The following is a 12,275-nucleotide window of genomic DNA, read 5'->3' as shown; positions in this document are numbered from 1 at the left end:
ATGTTTAGAGGTGTGAGTGTAGTAGCTTTGTTCTCACCTGGTTTATTAGGGTGGCTATGTAGTGGGGTGACTCAAGCCCAGCTCAAGGATGAAGATGCTGTTGGGGACAAAGGTTTTCAGTCAGGTTTCGGTAGTCCTCTGTTCTGGGAGACCCCAGGAGGCGGCTATGATAGTTATTTTACCGAAGTGGGTACTGCTGCAGAGGTGAAAGGTGTCAGTGGGGGTTCAGTGGCACAAAACCAGCAGGGATTGATGGCAGTAGATTCTGATGCTGAGGAAGCTGAAATGGATGATGATGATTCCAACACTGATGTGCAGAGAGGTATGACAACTGGCCCCTCTAGAGTTGAGGACCGATCATCTGGAGTGGGTAGGGGAGTGCTGAATAAAAGCACCCAATTAGTATTGTGTTGTAGCCTTCTGTGCAATGTGGGTTAATGAATAATAACTAAGGGAGGATCTATACACCTTGAGCTACTGCTTTGCCTATAGAAGTCATTTTTATCCTAGTTTAAAGAGCAGTAATGAAAATGCTCACTGAAATAAAGGGTAATCTCTAAGGGCATGTTGTAGAGTAGCCTTGATATCTAGATAGTTGGAGCATATAGCTGTTAGCATGTGTAGGCTGAAAAGGAGCAAGTAAAGCTTTATTCCATACTGGGGGGAAAAATGAACATTTCAGGTGTGGAGCCTTCTTCAGGTGTCTTGAAAGGCTTATACCATGCTGAAAAGAAACCTTTGTTCCTTTTGATATCTAGGTACTGTAATTGTAGGCTTCTAGACCCCCCACAGCTCTTTCCCTTTCCTCTTGCCTTCTCAGACTCTCAGGGTGACCCCGAGCAGCAGCAATCCCACAGCCGCCCCCTGCTGTCCTGTGGCAAGAGCAGCATGATGTTCAAGTTCTCTGTGAGGAGGTTCAGCCGAGTCTACCTGCTGAAGGGTGAGGTTCTGCACTGCCTGTACTCCCACTACTCTGTAGGTACCTGTGCATATACTCGTAGCTTAAGACCAAAAATCATTTGCTTTCATTCCAGCAGAGCTGGGAACTTGGGCTTATTCTCTTTAGTGTGCTATCATTCAGTTTACTTGACTGAGGCTACAAACTGTTCACTAGATTAAGATAGTTTATGTATATTATTGGAGGAAATAAGTGTGCGGGACTAGATCTACTGTTCCTGACCTGGCCTTCAGTTCCAATCCCACTGGGTGGATCATCTTGAGTGACTTTCCAAAAGTACCCAATCCTGTTGGTATGGATTTTGAAAATGATGCACAGACACTTAATCCCTTAAATACCATTAAGTGAAAGGAAACTGTTCTCATCCCACCTTACATTGGGGTGAGTGGAGGAATGTAACGTGCTGAAGGAATTTTTCTTGCTTGTGTATAGAATTATAAAGGACTGCCTTGCTGGGCAACTCTGATTGGCCACTTATTTTCCTTAGACAAAATGGCTCCTCTCTCGGTCAACAGTCTCCCAAAGAGATGTGGCCACAAGGTGTGGTCCACCAGGAGCTGGCTGGTGCTGGTGGTTTCCTATAAAGGGTGTTACGTCAGGACCTGGGTAAGAGGCCAAACTGGGACTAGACCCTTCTGTGGGGAAAGGGGATAGTGTGGCAATCGGTTACCCCAACTGAGCAGCTGCCATGCTTAACTTGCCGTGTCATCTGGTAACCATAGCAATGCTAGCAATTATTTCTGAAGCCCAGTTTTGGGGGGGATGCAATCTGTGGGGTGACAGCTGAAATTGGGTTTTGTAATGTTGCTCCTTAAATGTGTAACCTATCTTCCTGTTCCCTACTACAGAGGAAGAAGCAGAGGCAACACTACTCCATGACAGTGAGATACTATGACAAACAGCAGAGGAAATGGGTGACTGGCACGGTGTCCTGCCATGTTCCAGTTGCCCCTCCACCCCCACCTCCCAGAGGCCTGACCATCTCCTGCAGTGAGGTGTGCATGACTGTGACCCTGCCTGCTGGCCCCCTGGAGGAGATCAAGGTGGAGGGTAAGGAATACTGCCTTAGCAAGATAAGTGTCCTTGGCATTGCAACACTGGAATGTATAAGGCTTTTGTCCCAGAAGAAGGATGTCCTCCATACTTTACAGCAGTATCAAATGCTTACTGCTATTCCTTCTTCAGGAGCCTCGGGCAGCCTGGTGTCTGTGCTGGAGGCTACATCTTGTGGATACTCTGTGGTTGAAGGGCAGCACCTGAACACCCTGACCATTTCCAACTCTGCCTGCCATGTCAGGCTTGTGGTAAGCTCCAGTATTCAGCTTTGGCAGAGAATAATGAAAGAAGGCTGTTACTCTGGTGTTCAAGATGAGTGTGGGAATGTCTAGATGCATTTGCAATGTATATAATTGCACTGCTATGTTAAGGTGTCAAGATGCTGGTCTAGCTTCTGCAGCTTTGGCACCAGTGGTGGTTTTTGCACGAAGATTCTCCTTCCAATTACTTTTTGTTGGACGCTAACATGGACTTAAATATTCTCTTTATACAGGACCAGCACTACACTGTCAGGGTGGTGTATGTCCCCTCTCATGGCCTAAGAGGAGAGATAGTGGTGTCCTGTCCCTATCACCCCTACAGACCAAAGGAGGGTGAGTGAAATGTCTTTCTGTTCTGCTGAAACATTTATGGTCAAGTTGATTTATCTAACTTGATCTCGCTAGGCTGCAAGATTCCCAGAAGTCAGCATGTCTCCTGTGGTCCAGAGAGGATCCACCCATACCAGTGCCTAGCAAAGGGATGCTGTGTGGATCCTGAAACTTCTTCCTGCTACTATCCACTGGAGGGTAGGTCTGCTTACTATGCCAGTCCAGCACATCTAGGGAACTTCTGGCTTGTACTGAAGTGCCATTCCCTCCCCAGAGTGTACTGCCGATGGGCACTTTGTCTTTGCTGTCCATCGGACCATCTCTGTACCCCCTGTGGATCCTGCCAGCCTGGTGATTGCTGGCAATGCATCCTGCACCCCTGTCATTTGTACCCCAGAATTTGCCATCTTCAAATTCCCCATCACTGGCTGTAGGACCCATGCTTTTGTGAGTACTGGGGTGGGAGGACCATTTTTAGGTTCTTTGAATGGTATGCAAGACTTGATCACCCCTCCCTTTCTGTTGGAAGCAATGAATCGTGTGGTATGACAAATCCTGCCTATTTGCTTCATAACCACTGAAGCCCTAGAAACAACCTAGCTTCCTCACCACTTTACCCAGGTGGTAGGAGAGACCACCATCTACCTAGCGGAGGTGGAGAGTCTGGCCAGACAAAGCATACTGAGCTATGGGGTTGTTACCAGGGACAGCCCATTCAGGTGAGCAGCATTATTTGGAATTCAGAATGATATTGCAGTTGTACCAGTGCTATTGTGAGTGCAGACTGCAGATTGATGAACTGCTTAGGATTTTCTACCCCATTGCTTCAAACAATGGTCATAATTGCTGAAATGACTATTTACACTGATTTTCCCCCCCCCCCTCCTCTACATGCTTACTCTGCAGACTGCTGGTGGAGTGTCGCTATGCTGAGGGGAGACTCGCCAGCTCAGGCTACCTGGTGAAGAGCCCCCATCTGCCCTCTGCTGTTCTGTCACAGGGGGTGTTTGGGGTGCAGCTCCGGATTGCTACAGGTGATATTTCTTGCTTGTCCTTCTGCTGGCTTTTAAGAATGGAAACCAATACACCATGGTTTGAGTTCCAGAGATGTATTGAATCATGGTGATGGGGAATGTGCACACTTTATGCTGTATACGCAGTATTCAATGATACCCACCTTCTCCATGTTCCTCTAGATGAGAGCTACTCCAGGTTCTACCCTCAGTACCACCGGCCCCTCCGGCTCCTGCTGGGGAACCCAGTCTACCTGGAGCTGCGACTGCTGAACGCTCCAGACCCCAACCTGGTGCTGCTGGTGCACTACTGCGTTGCCTACCCTCGCTCTGGCCAGGCTGTCTGGGTGCTGCTCTATGATGGGTGAGGGGCTCCTGCTTGTGCAGCTCTAACCCTGGGCTGGTCAGTGGGTGGCAGGCAGGGTCCTGATCTTGGTGCCTCTCTGCAGCTGCCCCAACCCTCTGGACTATGGCCACACGTCCACCCTGCACATCCACTCCAAGCTGCCTCTGCCCAAGCACCACCGCCGCTTCCACATCCAGACCTTCCAGTTCCTGGACAGCACCTCCTACTCCTACATCAATGAAGAGGTGAGGCACTTTTGGAAATGTAGTCTCAATAGAGGATCCATGTGGAGCCACATGCTGAGTTTTAATGGTTTTCCCTCTCCTCCAGATCTACTTCATGTGCTCCACAGAGGTGTGTCTACCATCTGAGCGCCAGTGTGTGGAGGGCTGCTTTGATGGCCGCAGTGAGTTTAACTTCCAGCACTCGTGAAAGTCGGACAGTGGCCTAGATAGTGGATATGAGTGGCATCTTTAAGAGAATTGCTTATTTAAGAGAAGGTAGGGTTCAATTCTTTTCACTGGTATTCAGTAATCGCTCTTCTCTTACAGAAATCCCGGTGCTGGAGAGCCCTGATGCCGACAGGCGCTGTGTCAGGACTCCCTGCCCAGGAAAGGATGAGGGCCCCAGGGACTGAGACAGGTGCACTAGCCAGTTGACTTAACACTTTGGATCATCTGAGCAAAAAACAAAAACCTGTCTTACTGTCAGCTTAGAAGGAAATATGCCATTATAAACCAGGATGGAATCTGGAATATCTAAAACTTTCTAGATAAGGGCCATCAAATGAGTGTAGGAGTTTTTGTACTCTAGGGTGTTTTCAACTAGTTAACTCGGTCTGCAGGCACTGGGTTTGGACCACTGGTCAGGTTGCAGGAGCCTGACTTCCTGTTCTTGTCCTTCTTAGGTTCTTCTGGGATGTGGCAGTTATGCCTGAAGAAAGGGCTGTTAATTAAATTGAATCCTAATAAGATGATGGTGTCGAACTTGACTTTGTGTATTGATGAATTGAAAGGATGTGGGGGATGGGTATGGCTTCCCAAACATTAAGATTCTAAAGGGAAGGGTTTTCTCTTCACCCTTTGTTTATTCTGATGTGGAAGTGTTAATTCCCCCTTTCTGGGTCTCATGGTTAGTGTTACTTCATCAAGCGAAGGCACTGGTTCAGGAAGCTGAGGTCTGGCTCTGAACTGCTCAATCTGATCAACATCTCTTGTTCCTCAGTGCAGCCGTGTCACTTGCAATATCCATGTGCAGGGGTGGCTATAATTATAGCATTATAGGTCTGCTGTATGGGCTGAGGAATCCAAGAGAAGGTTTGAAGAAATAGGAGAGCTGCCAGAGAGCCTAAAAATTGCGGCAAAGGTGAGCAGAGATTGCCAAGTAGTGTATGCACTAGAGTTGGCTTGCTCAAATACTGAGGGTAAGACATTGCAAACAGGGCTGGACAGGGGAAGATGGGCTCCTAAGGAAGACTGAAATACAGGGGTTTAGCATAATACAGCTGGTCAGTAGCAAAGCTGAGGAGCTAGCTGGCAGCATGGTCCAGGAAATAGGTGGGTGGAGTTCAAGCAGGTTGTGCTGCAAGCAGTTCTTCAGCAGAAGAAACCTCAATGATGGCATACTGGCCAAGAGGCAAATTGTTTAAATATTTTGATCTAAATGAGATTGTCGTAACCACTTGCCCCCACTCAATGCTTAATGTACAGTATCTGACTGAATCCTCATGACTCTAGGAGATGCTTGACTGATGTGCAAATGCAACCTGTTTCTATGGCCAGTGAGGACTGTAAGCTTTGGCTTGCAGAGGTGTAGAAATAGTGTAATCTGAATTTCTCAAGTTATGGTGGAAATCTTACCTATGATGAAACTGACCACTCATCTTGTGTACAAGTGGCCTTGAGTGCTTCAGCAGGAATTGAAGTACAGTGTTTGTAATGGGTTTAAAATGGCACAGGTTATTCTCTAAACATTAAGTCATACTATTTGATATTGGGGTGTTTGGATTCATTTCTTGCTAAGAAGTTGGTATGCCTACAGTACATCTCTGCATGTTTATTCCTTGTGATGCCACAAAGCTGAGACCTGTGAACCACACTTGCAAGGAAAGATGAGTTTTGCATAGACAGCTATAAAACCACTTAGCTATGAATAGTCTTCTCAAGAGAAGATTCACCAACACTAGAAACCAGGCAATTAATTTGGGGCCACTGTTTAACAAGGAGTGCAGGAAAAGACTTAAGATTTGGTTTCAAGGAACTGTGCAATCATACATTAATATCATCCATATACTGTATATCCTATGTACAATGAACACCATGATTTACCATTCTATTGATAAGTAAATGAAGAAGTCACTTGGTTATACTCAAAACATTACCAACTGCAATAAACCTCAGACAACAAGGGATGTTTGAACAAATACCTGTAGATATTGCTTGCTCTGACATTGTGTACTTTTTCAGAAAGTGCTACACTCTCTCCTCTAAGGAACACATCAGCCTGAGAACTCAGAATTCTGAAAATAGTAACCTGAGACCTGTAACCAGAAGGCCTGAAACCACTCATTTCCTGATCCACTAGTTCTAGCGGGCTCTGAGTTCCTGTACCTTAGCTTTTGCCACCGACAGCCAAGGATCACCCAGCCCCTGCCCTTGGATCTCTCTTTAGACTGCAGCTGTCAGCCTCATCAAGTTGTGCTGTAATAGGACTTTCTGAGTGCAAAAACAGCTTTTTACTTGCATTCATTACTGCTATTATGCACTCTGATCTCAGAGGTGTTACTTTTAATAAACCAGACGTAAACCTCTCTGAGCAATTCCATCGTGTGCCTTTAGTGTTTCACAGCAAAAAGCAGTTGTGTGGTTAAGTGAGATGGTCAGTATTGCATTGTTCAAGGTTTTCTTTCTTTTTATTGTCTCACATTTATGCGTATTCATTTATGTAATAGTTCAAGTGGATAGCTGTGTCAGCATGCATAGGCTGCAAAGGAACACGTAAAGGTTTATTCTATGCTGAAAAGAGCAGAAAAACATTTTGGCTGGGGAGACTTCTTCTATTTTCAGCATAGAATAAACTCAAATTTCTACAATGTTTTGGGAGTCTTGGTCATGGCTACTATATAAATATTGCTGGGCCTGCTATCTATATTTGGTGTAGTAAAGGCACAGGATTCAAACTACTAAGATGTCTACACTCTGCATCTATTGTAGTAAAATGCACTTCGCTTCTGTTTCAGATAGCCTGTTGCAACCCAAGTGTCATGGCCAATTTGTATTCATCTTGTCCTACAGCACACCTACACATCTGGAATAGTGAAATTATGTAGCAGTGCAAAATGCAATAGTGAAATTATGCATGCTGGAAAAATAGAGATTTTGGCTGTTGAACCTTTTCTATGTTTGAGTGCAAAAAAGAGGAAGGTAGCAGGAATATTAAGTACATGAGTTCAAAGGACAGAGCAGGGAGATGGAATGTGTAAATGAAAAAAGAAGAAATTTAATCATGAAGAAATTCTGGTCCTGGTTTAAGGATAATCTTGGCTACTGATCTTCTTGAATAAGAGTCCTAGAGACGGATCGCTGAAAGCATGTGTGGAAGAGGTGAAGTCAGGACCCACCAGCTTAAAGAGATCTTTCATCTTGGTGGGGGTGGCACCATGGCACAGTGGTCAGGACAGCAGTGGGCTCAGATTATTCTGTATGTTGGTGTGTTTTCTCCAGGTGCTTCAGTTACCTCCTGCAGTCCAAAGATGTGCTCATCGGTTAACTGGTTTCTAGGCACATTAGCCCCAGAGTGAGTGTGTGCATCTTTGTGTTTCCATGGTCTGTCCTATCCATGTGCAGTATCCCACCTTGAGGCCATTGCTTGCCGAGATAGGATCCAGCTCCACTTTGACCCAATCGGGGAGAAGTGGTAAGGAAATGGATGGATGCTGACATGTTCTCTGAAATGGTCAGCCAGTTCTTTCCTTGTCACATGGACGTAAATGGCAGGGCATTTTCTGTGAGAAGTAGTTAATAATAAACAAGATGTTCCTTTCCTATAAAGCATATTGAGAACATGCTTTTAAAGGCACTATATCAAATAGTTTTTTTTTCTGGGTGATTTTGAAATGCCCCAAATTGCCAAGTATTTGCCAATACTGTAAAACTAGAATCATATACAGTATAGAATTTTGTATCTGCCAAGGGCGTTGCAAGGACTTGCTAACGGTAGACAATGTACATGAATCTGAGTACATTTAATCAGGTGTTGTTATATGCAAATGCTTTAAACCACTGAATCCCACCCTTTTCTAACAATGCTTTTTCCCCGTCTCCACCTTTTCCAAATCTATCCACCGTCCTTTACAGGTCATGGGGGGAAAAAAAGGGGAGTGCTTGTATAATAATCATTAATGTACAGGTGATGCCCTTTGCTGAGGTTTGACCCCCTCAGTCCAGGACTGAGTTGTAACTTGGCCCTTTCCCAGTATCTGACTGTTTTCCCAGTGTAAATGTTGAAGCTGTAAATAATAATAAAATAATTGTTTACACTTACTGTCTACTGTATAGTGTTTTTCTGGACTACAACTCAAAGCACGTTACAGGGGATGGGGGACTCCCCACCACTGTGCAGCCCCCACCTGGATAATGTGACAGCAGCCATAGTATGCCAGTACACTTGGCCCTGAGCAGCTCCTGGTGGGGACGAGAGCAGGGTGATGGTAACACTTATACTAGGAACTGGCTCCGTTTGTGGCATCAGCAAGGACACAACTCAATTTTGTTGGTTGACTTCACATACAGCTTGAAACCAAACCTGCCCTTTGGGGCCACCCTCCGTTCTCCGACTGAAATGTGTTGTCGGGGGTGGCAGTAGGACTGGCAGGCTAGGATCAGGGAATCAAGAAGGGGTCTGATGCAGCTGAGCTTCCTTTATCATTTTCCTCATCTTCAGCAGGGGCACTAATGTGAAGACTCCTTGTCCTGGACCTTATCTTTTTGTTAAAAAAGCAACAGTGTATGGCTCCCAGGGTCTCCAGTAGTCTCTCAAAGTGTGAGCAGTTAGATGCCCCATGAAAATCAAGATGCCCAGGTAGTGATAACTCTCCCTCTGCCAATCGATCCCACATTTTTCTTGCCCGACTGGGCTTTTTTTTCCTACCACATTTATTTGTGATTGTGCACAGGCTTTACAAGACACTTGTGCTAAAAACAGTTAGTAAAGTTGAAGGGCAGTGCGTGTCGTGGTGGAGTCTACTTGAGCACTGAGGTTGCTTGCAGGATAGAACCTGAATTAAAGATCCCCCTCTTGTTCTCCTGTCTTTCTCCACCTGTCCTTGGGGTACAGTATGTGCCTGTGGGGGAGGGGGTGCTCACTCTCCTGTGCACAACAGGCCCTGCAGGCATGTGTGAGGTTACATGGTGGGAACTGATCTTTTTTCCTGACTGATTTCAGGAATCTAGCTGGTGGGGGGGATTTTTCAGTGTCCTCACTGAAAATAAAAACTTACACCAAAAATATTGCAGCACCCTCATCAGGCAGTGATGTTGCACTGAGCAGACAAGCAATGGGGTTGGTGATGTCAGCCTCAGGCGAGCATGCTGGGATAGATAAAAGCTTGGGATAGTTTGGAACTATCAGGGATATTGTTTACTCCTGGGACTCCAGCTGAGGGGATGAGGACAGGGGTTTGTGGCTGTCCCATGTTTCCCTATGCTGGTCTCATGTTCCCACCCTGACCTGTTAGTTGGGACCCCCCCCCCCCTTCCCATGCTATTGGAGTGGCTTTTTTTTTCTTGCAGTCTTTAAGAATAGTGGAATTATGCTTTTTTGACTATCAAAAGAGCAATTCTATTACCACACTTCTGTATGGTTATTGATCCCATTATAAAATGAAAGTAAGAATTACATTTTGGTTACAGAGGATTAGGACAATCTGGCTGGCACAATGAAAAAATGACACCCCTGAAAAAGGCTCCACAGCCAAAACGTGTTTTCTTTCTTCTCTTTTCAGCATGGAATAAACTTATTACTTGTCCATTTCCATTTGTATATTGACAGAGCTACAGCTTCAAATGCTCTGTAGACAAAGGGTTGCTCTGATACTGCCTGTGACTAGAAAATCCAAGTCTTATTTTTGTCAGGCAAGCAAAGAAACTCTCTGGTCTGTGAAGAGCTCCACCAAGGTTGAAAAAATACCTAAAAATGCAACATTATATAAGTGTGATGTTTTTCTACATCACAGACTATTTAACTATCACTATTTTCATCAATACTCTTAACATAGCTGAAACATCACAATAGTTGCAATGTTGCTTTACCTTTCCTTTCAACCCAAGATAAACCTTTACCTGTTACTTTTCTAAAGACAATAGAAAAATTGTGACAGTGGAGCACACCTCCCCCTGCACTCCTTACTCCACACAGCGAAGCTCATCAGGTTTACGATTTAAGATCCCCACAAGATCATCGATGGGGTTGAACCAGCTCAGAACCAGTGTTCCAGGAAAACTGCTACTAAACTTATTTTTCACTTTAGTGGAAAGACTTGCCTTACGCTACGACTGCACACCAGCACCCTGCTCACTCCCTGGCTAAGGAAAAGCAGCTTGCTGGCAGGGCTCAGACAGTAAACGCAAACCCCTCACCATTACAAAATCCATGTATACAGCAACAGTAAAAAAAAAAAAATATTCATGTGCAAACAAAAATAATAAATTATACTTACAAATCCAACAATGGATCCAGTCCATCTTCTGAAACAATATACACTCTCCAGTGAGGAGTGCAGAGCTGGACTCCAGGGCAGAGCCACTTATATACAGTATACACATCTCCAAAACCTCAGGGATACTAAGAAGTTCTTCTCCACCTGTGCAGGCCATTTTCTCCATTATGGAAATGGATCTTCCCCCCACTCCTCTGGTGTCCTCTTTCTAATGAAAGAGATCTGTGGAAGGGTTAGTCTTTGTATTCACAGTTTACAGCCAGCTTTTGTCATCATTGGGTGGTTTCTACACCTTCTCTCTATAACATATCTAATGGTCAGAGGTCACTGATTCCCCCCCCCCACACACCTAGCAGAGATATTTCTCTGCCCAGAGTAGTGATGGCTGTTGTAAGGTCCTATCTCACTTGTGGTAAAGTACAGGAAGAAAAAAAAGCTTCCTTTTACTAAGAAATGGAGTTCTTGATATTTCATAAAACTGTTTCATTTTGCTCTCAACAAAGGCCCCGTTTAATTGCTGGTGCTAGACAATTATGAAACAGGTGCTTACATGAAACCCCTCACAGACCCCAGCACAGCTTGGAAAGCTTATGGTTGCAAGTTTAGAGCACAATTTGGGGTAGGTTTCCCCATTTTCATGTAAAAGGGCACTCACCTTACTTCCATCAACTTGTAAAGTTTTTAAATAAACCCGACACCAGAAGTTCGGGCAGACTTTTTCTAGTTGAACAGCAATGGTTTAGTCCTTGCACCTACAGTAGTGCAGTGTGAACAGGCACTGCACAGAAAGAAATACACCATCTGAAGCTAATGAACACAATAGAGGCAGGTGTTGGGATACATGGTGGAAAGGTGGAAATTAACCTCCAGGCCCAGGGATTGATAATGGCTTTAAACAGCGATACAGAAAACCACCTTAAAAGGTGGGTGGAGGAAAAAAAAAATGAACTAAGCACAGAGAAGCTTCAGCCACTAACCCCCACTAGAACTTCTCACAATCCCTTTCCACACTAGTGAAAGTCCCTCCATTTCTTACAACAACCTTATTTTAATAGAAGATTAATGATCACCATTGGACCATGTCAGAGGGACAAAGCCAGCCCCCTATAGAGAAATGTAAAGCCTGAGATATTTCAGCAGATAGATAATGGATGGTGATGGTAGAAGACAATACCCTTGTTTTAGGACAAGTGTCCCCCACACAGTAGTAGTGGCACAGTTTGCATATAAAAGACTTAATTCCCAATTGAACAGGAGAGACTTCCATATGAGCTCCTCAATGCTGCCACCCCCACTTCAAATCACACAGCAGCCAAAAGCAAGTTGAGCACCATCTTTATTAGGATTGACTTTCTCCCAGAGACACTGCCAGGTCCTGGCTCAGTCTGTAGAGAGAAGGGTCTTGAGAAAGAGCTTCAGAAAGCTAATAGAGGCTCAGTCTCATCCATTATAGATGAATTTTCATAAGAAACCTGTGACCTACAGCATCTTCCAGAAAAACTGCATAATCAAGGAAGACAACAGCCATATTGCAGGGCTATAAAATTTGTTTTGATAGGGTAGCTTTTTACAACAGCACCCCCCCCCCCCCCGTCCC

The 12,275-nt window shown here is 45.0% G+C and overlaps 1 protein-coding gene across 1 annotated transcript; it reads left to right on the top strand.

The window, feature by feature from the left end:
* Window positions 1–4,600, top strand: LOC148833938 (zona pellucida sperm-binding protein 4-like). The gene is made up of 14 exons (XM_088917127.1): window positions 1–370; window positions 821–940; window positions 1,446–1,564; window positions 1,807–2,008; window positions 2,144–2,262; window positions 2,508–2,607; window positions 2,680–2,802; window positions 2,879–3,051; window positions 3,226–3,323; window positions 3,511–3,638; window positions 3,801–3,981; window positions 4,067–4,208; window positions 4,294–4,369; window positions 4,515–4,600. Exons 1-14 carry the CDS (start codon window positions 1–3, stop codon window positions 4,598–4,600), a joined length of 2,037 nt encoding a protein of 678 aa, XP_088773253.1.
* Window positions 4,601–12,275: the final 7,675 nt, after the last annotated feature.

The sequence above is a fragment of the Atractosteus spatula genome, chromosome 5 (genome assembly GCF_055471065.1).
Source record: "Atractosteus spatula isolate fAtrSpa1 chromosome 5, fAtrSpa1.hap1, whole genome shotgun sequence".
NCBI lineage: Eukaryota > Metazoa > Chordata > Actinopteri > Semionotiformes > Lepisosteidae > Atractosteus > Atractosteus spatula.
This window is presented reverse-complemented; position numbering and strand designations above follow the sequence as displayed.

What these genes read in the sequence shown, in the direction of transcription:
- LOC148833938 (XM_088917127.1), top strand. Translation starts at nt 1, where the DNA reads ATGTTTAGAGGTGTGAGTGTAGTAGCTTTGTTCTCACCTGGTTTATTA. An exon ending in GCTGTAGGACCCATGCTTTT is followed by an intron (nt 3,052 to 3,225) that starts GTGAGTACTGGG and finishes CACTTTACCCAG; the next exon opens with GTGGTAGGAGAGACCACCAT. An exon ending in GGGCTGCTTTGATGGCCGCA is followed by an intron (nt 4,370 to 4,514) that starts GTGAGTTTAACT and finishes CTTCTCTTACAG; the next exon opens with AAATCCCGGTGCTGGAGAGC.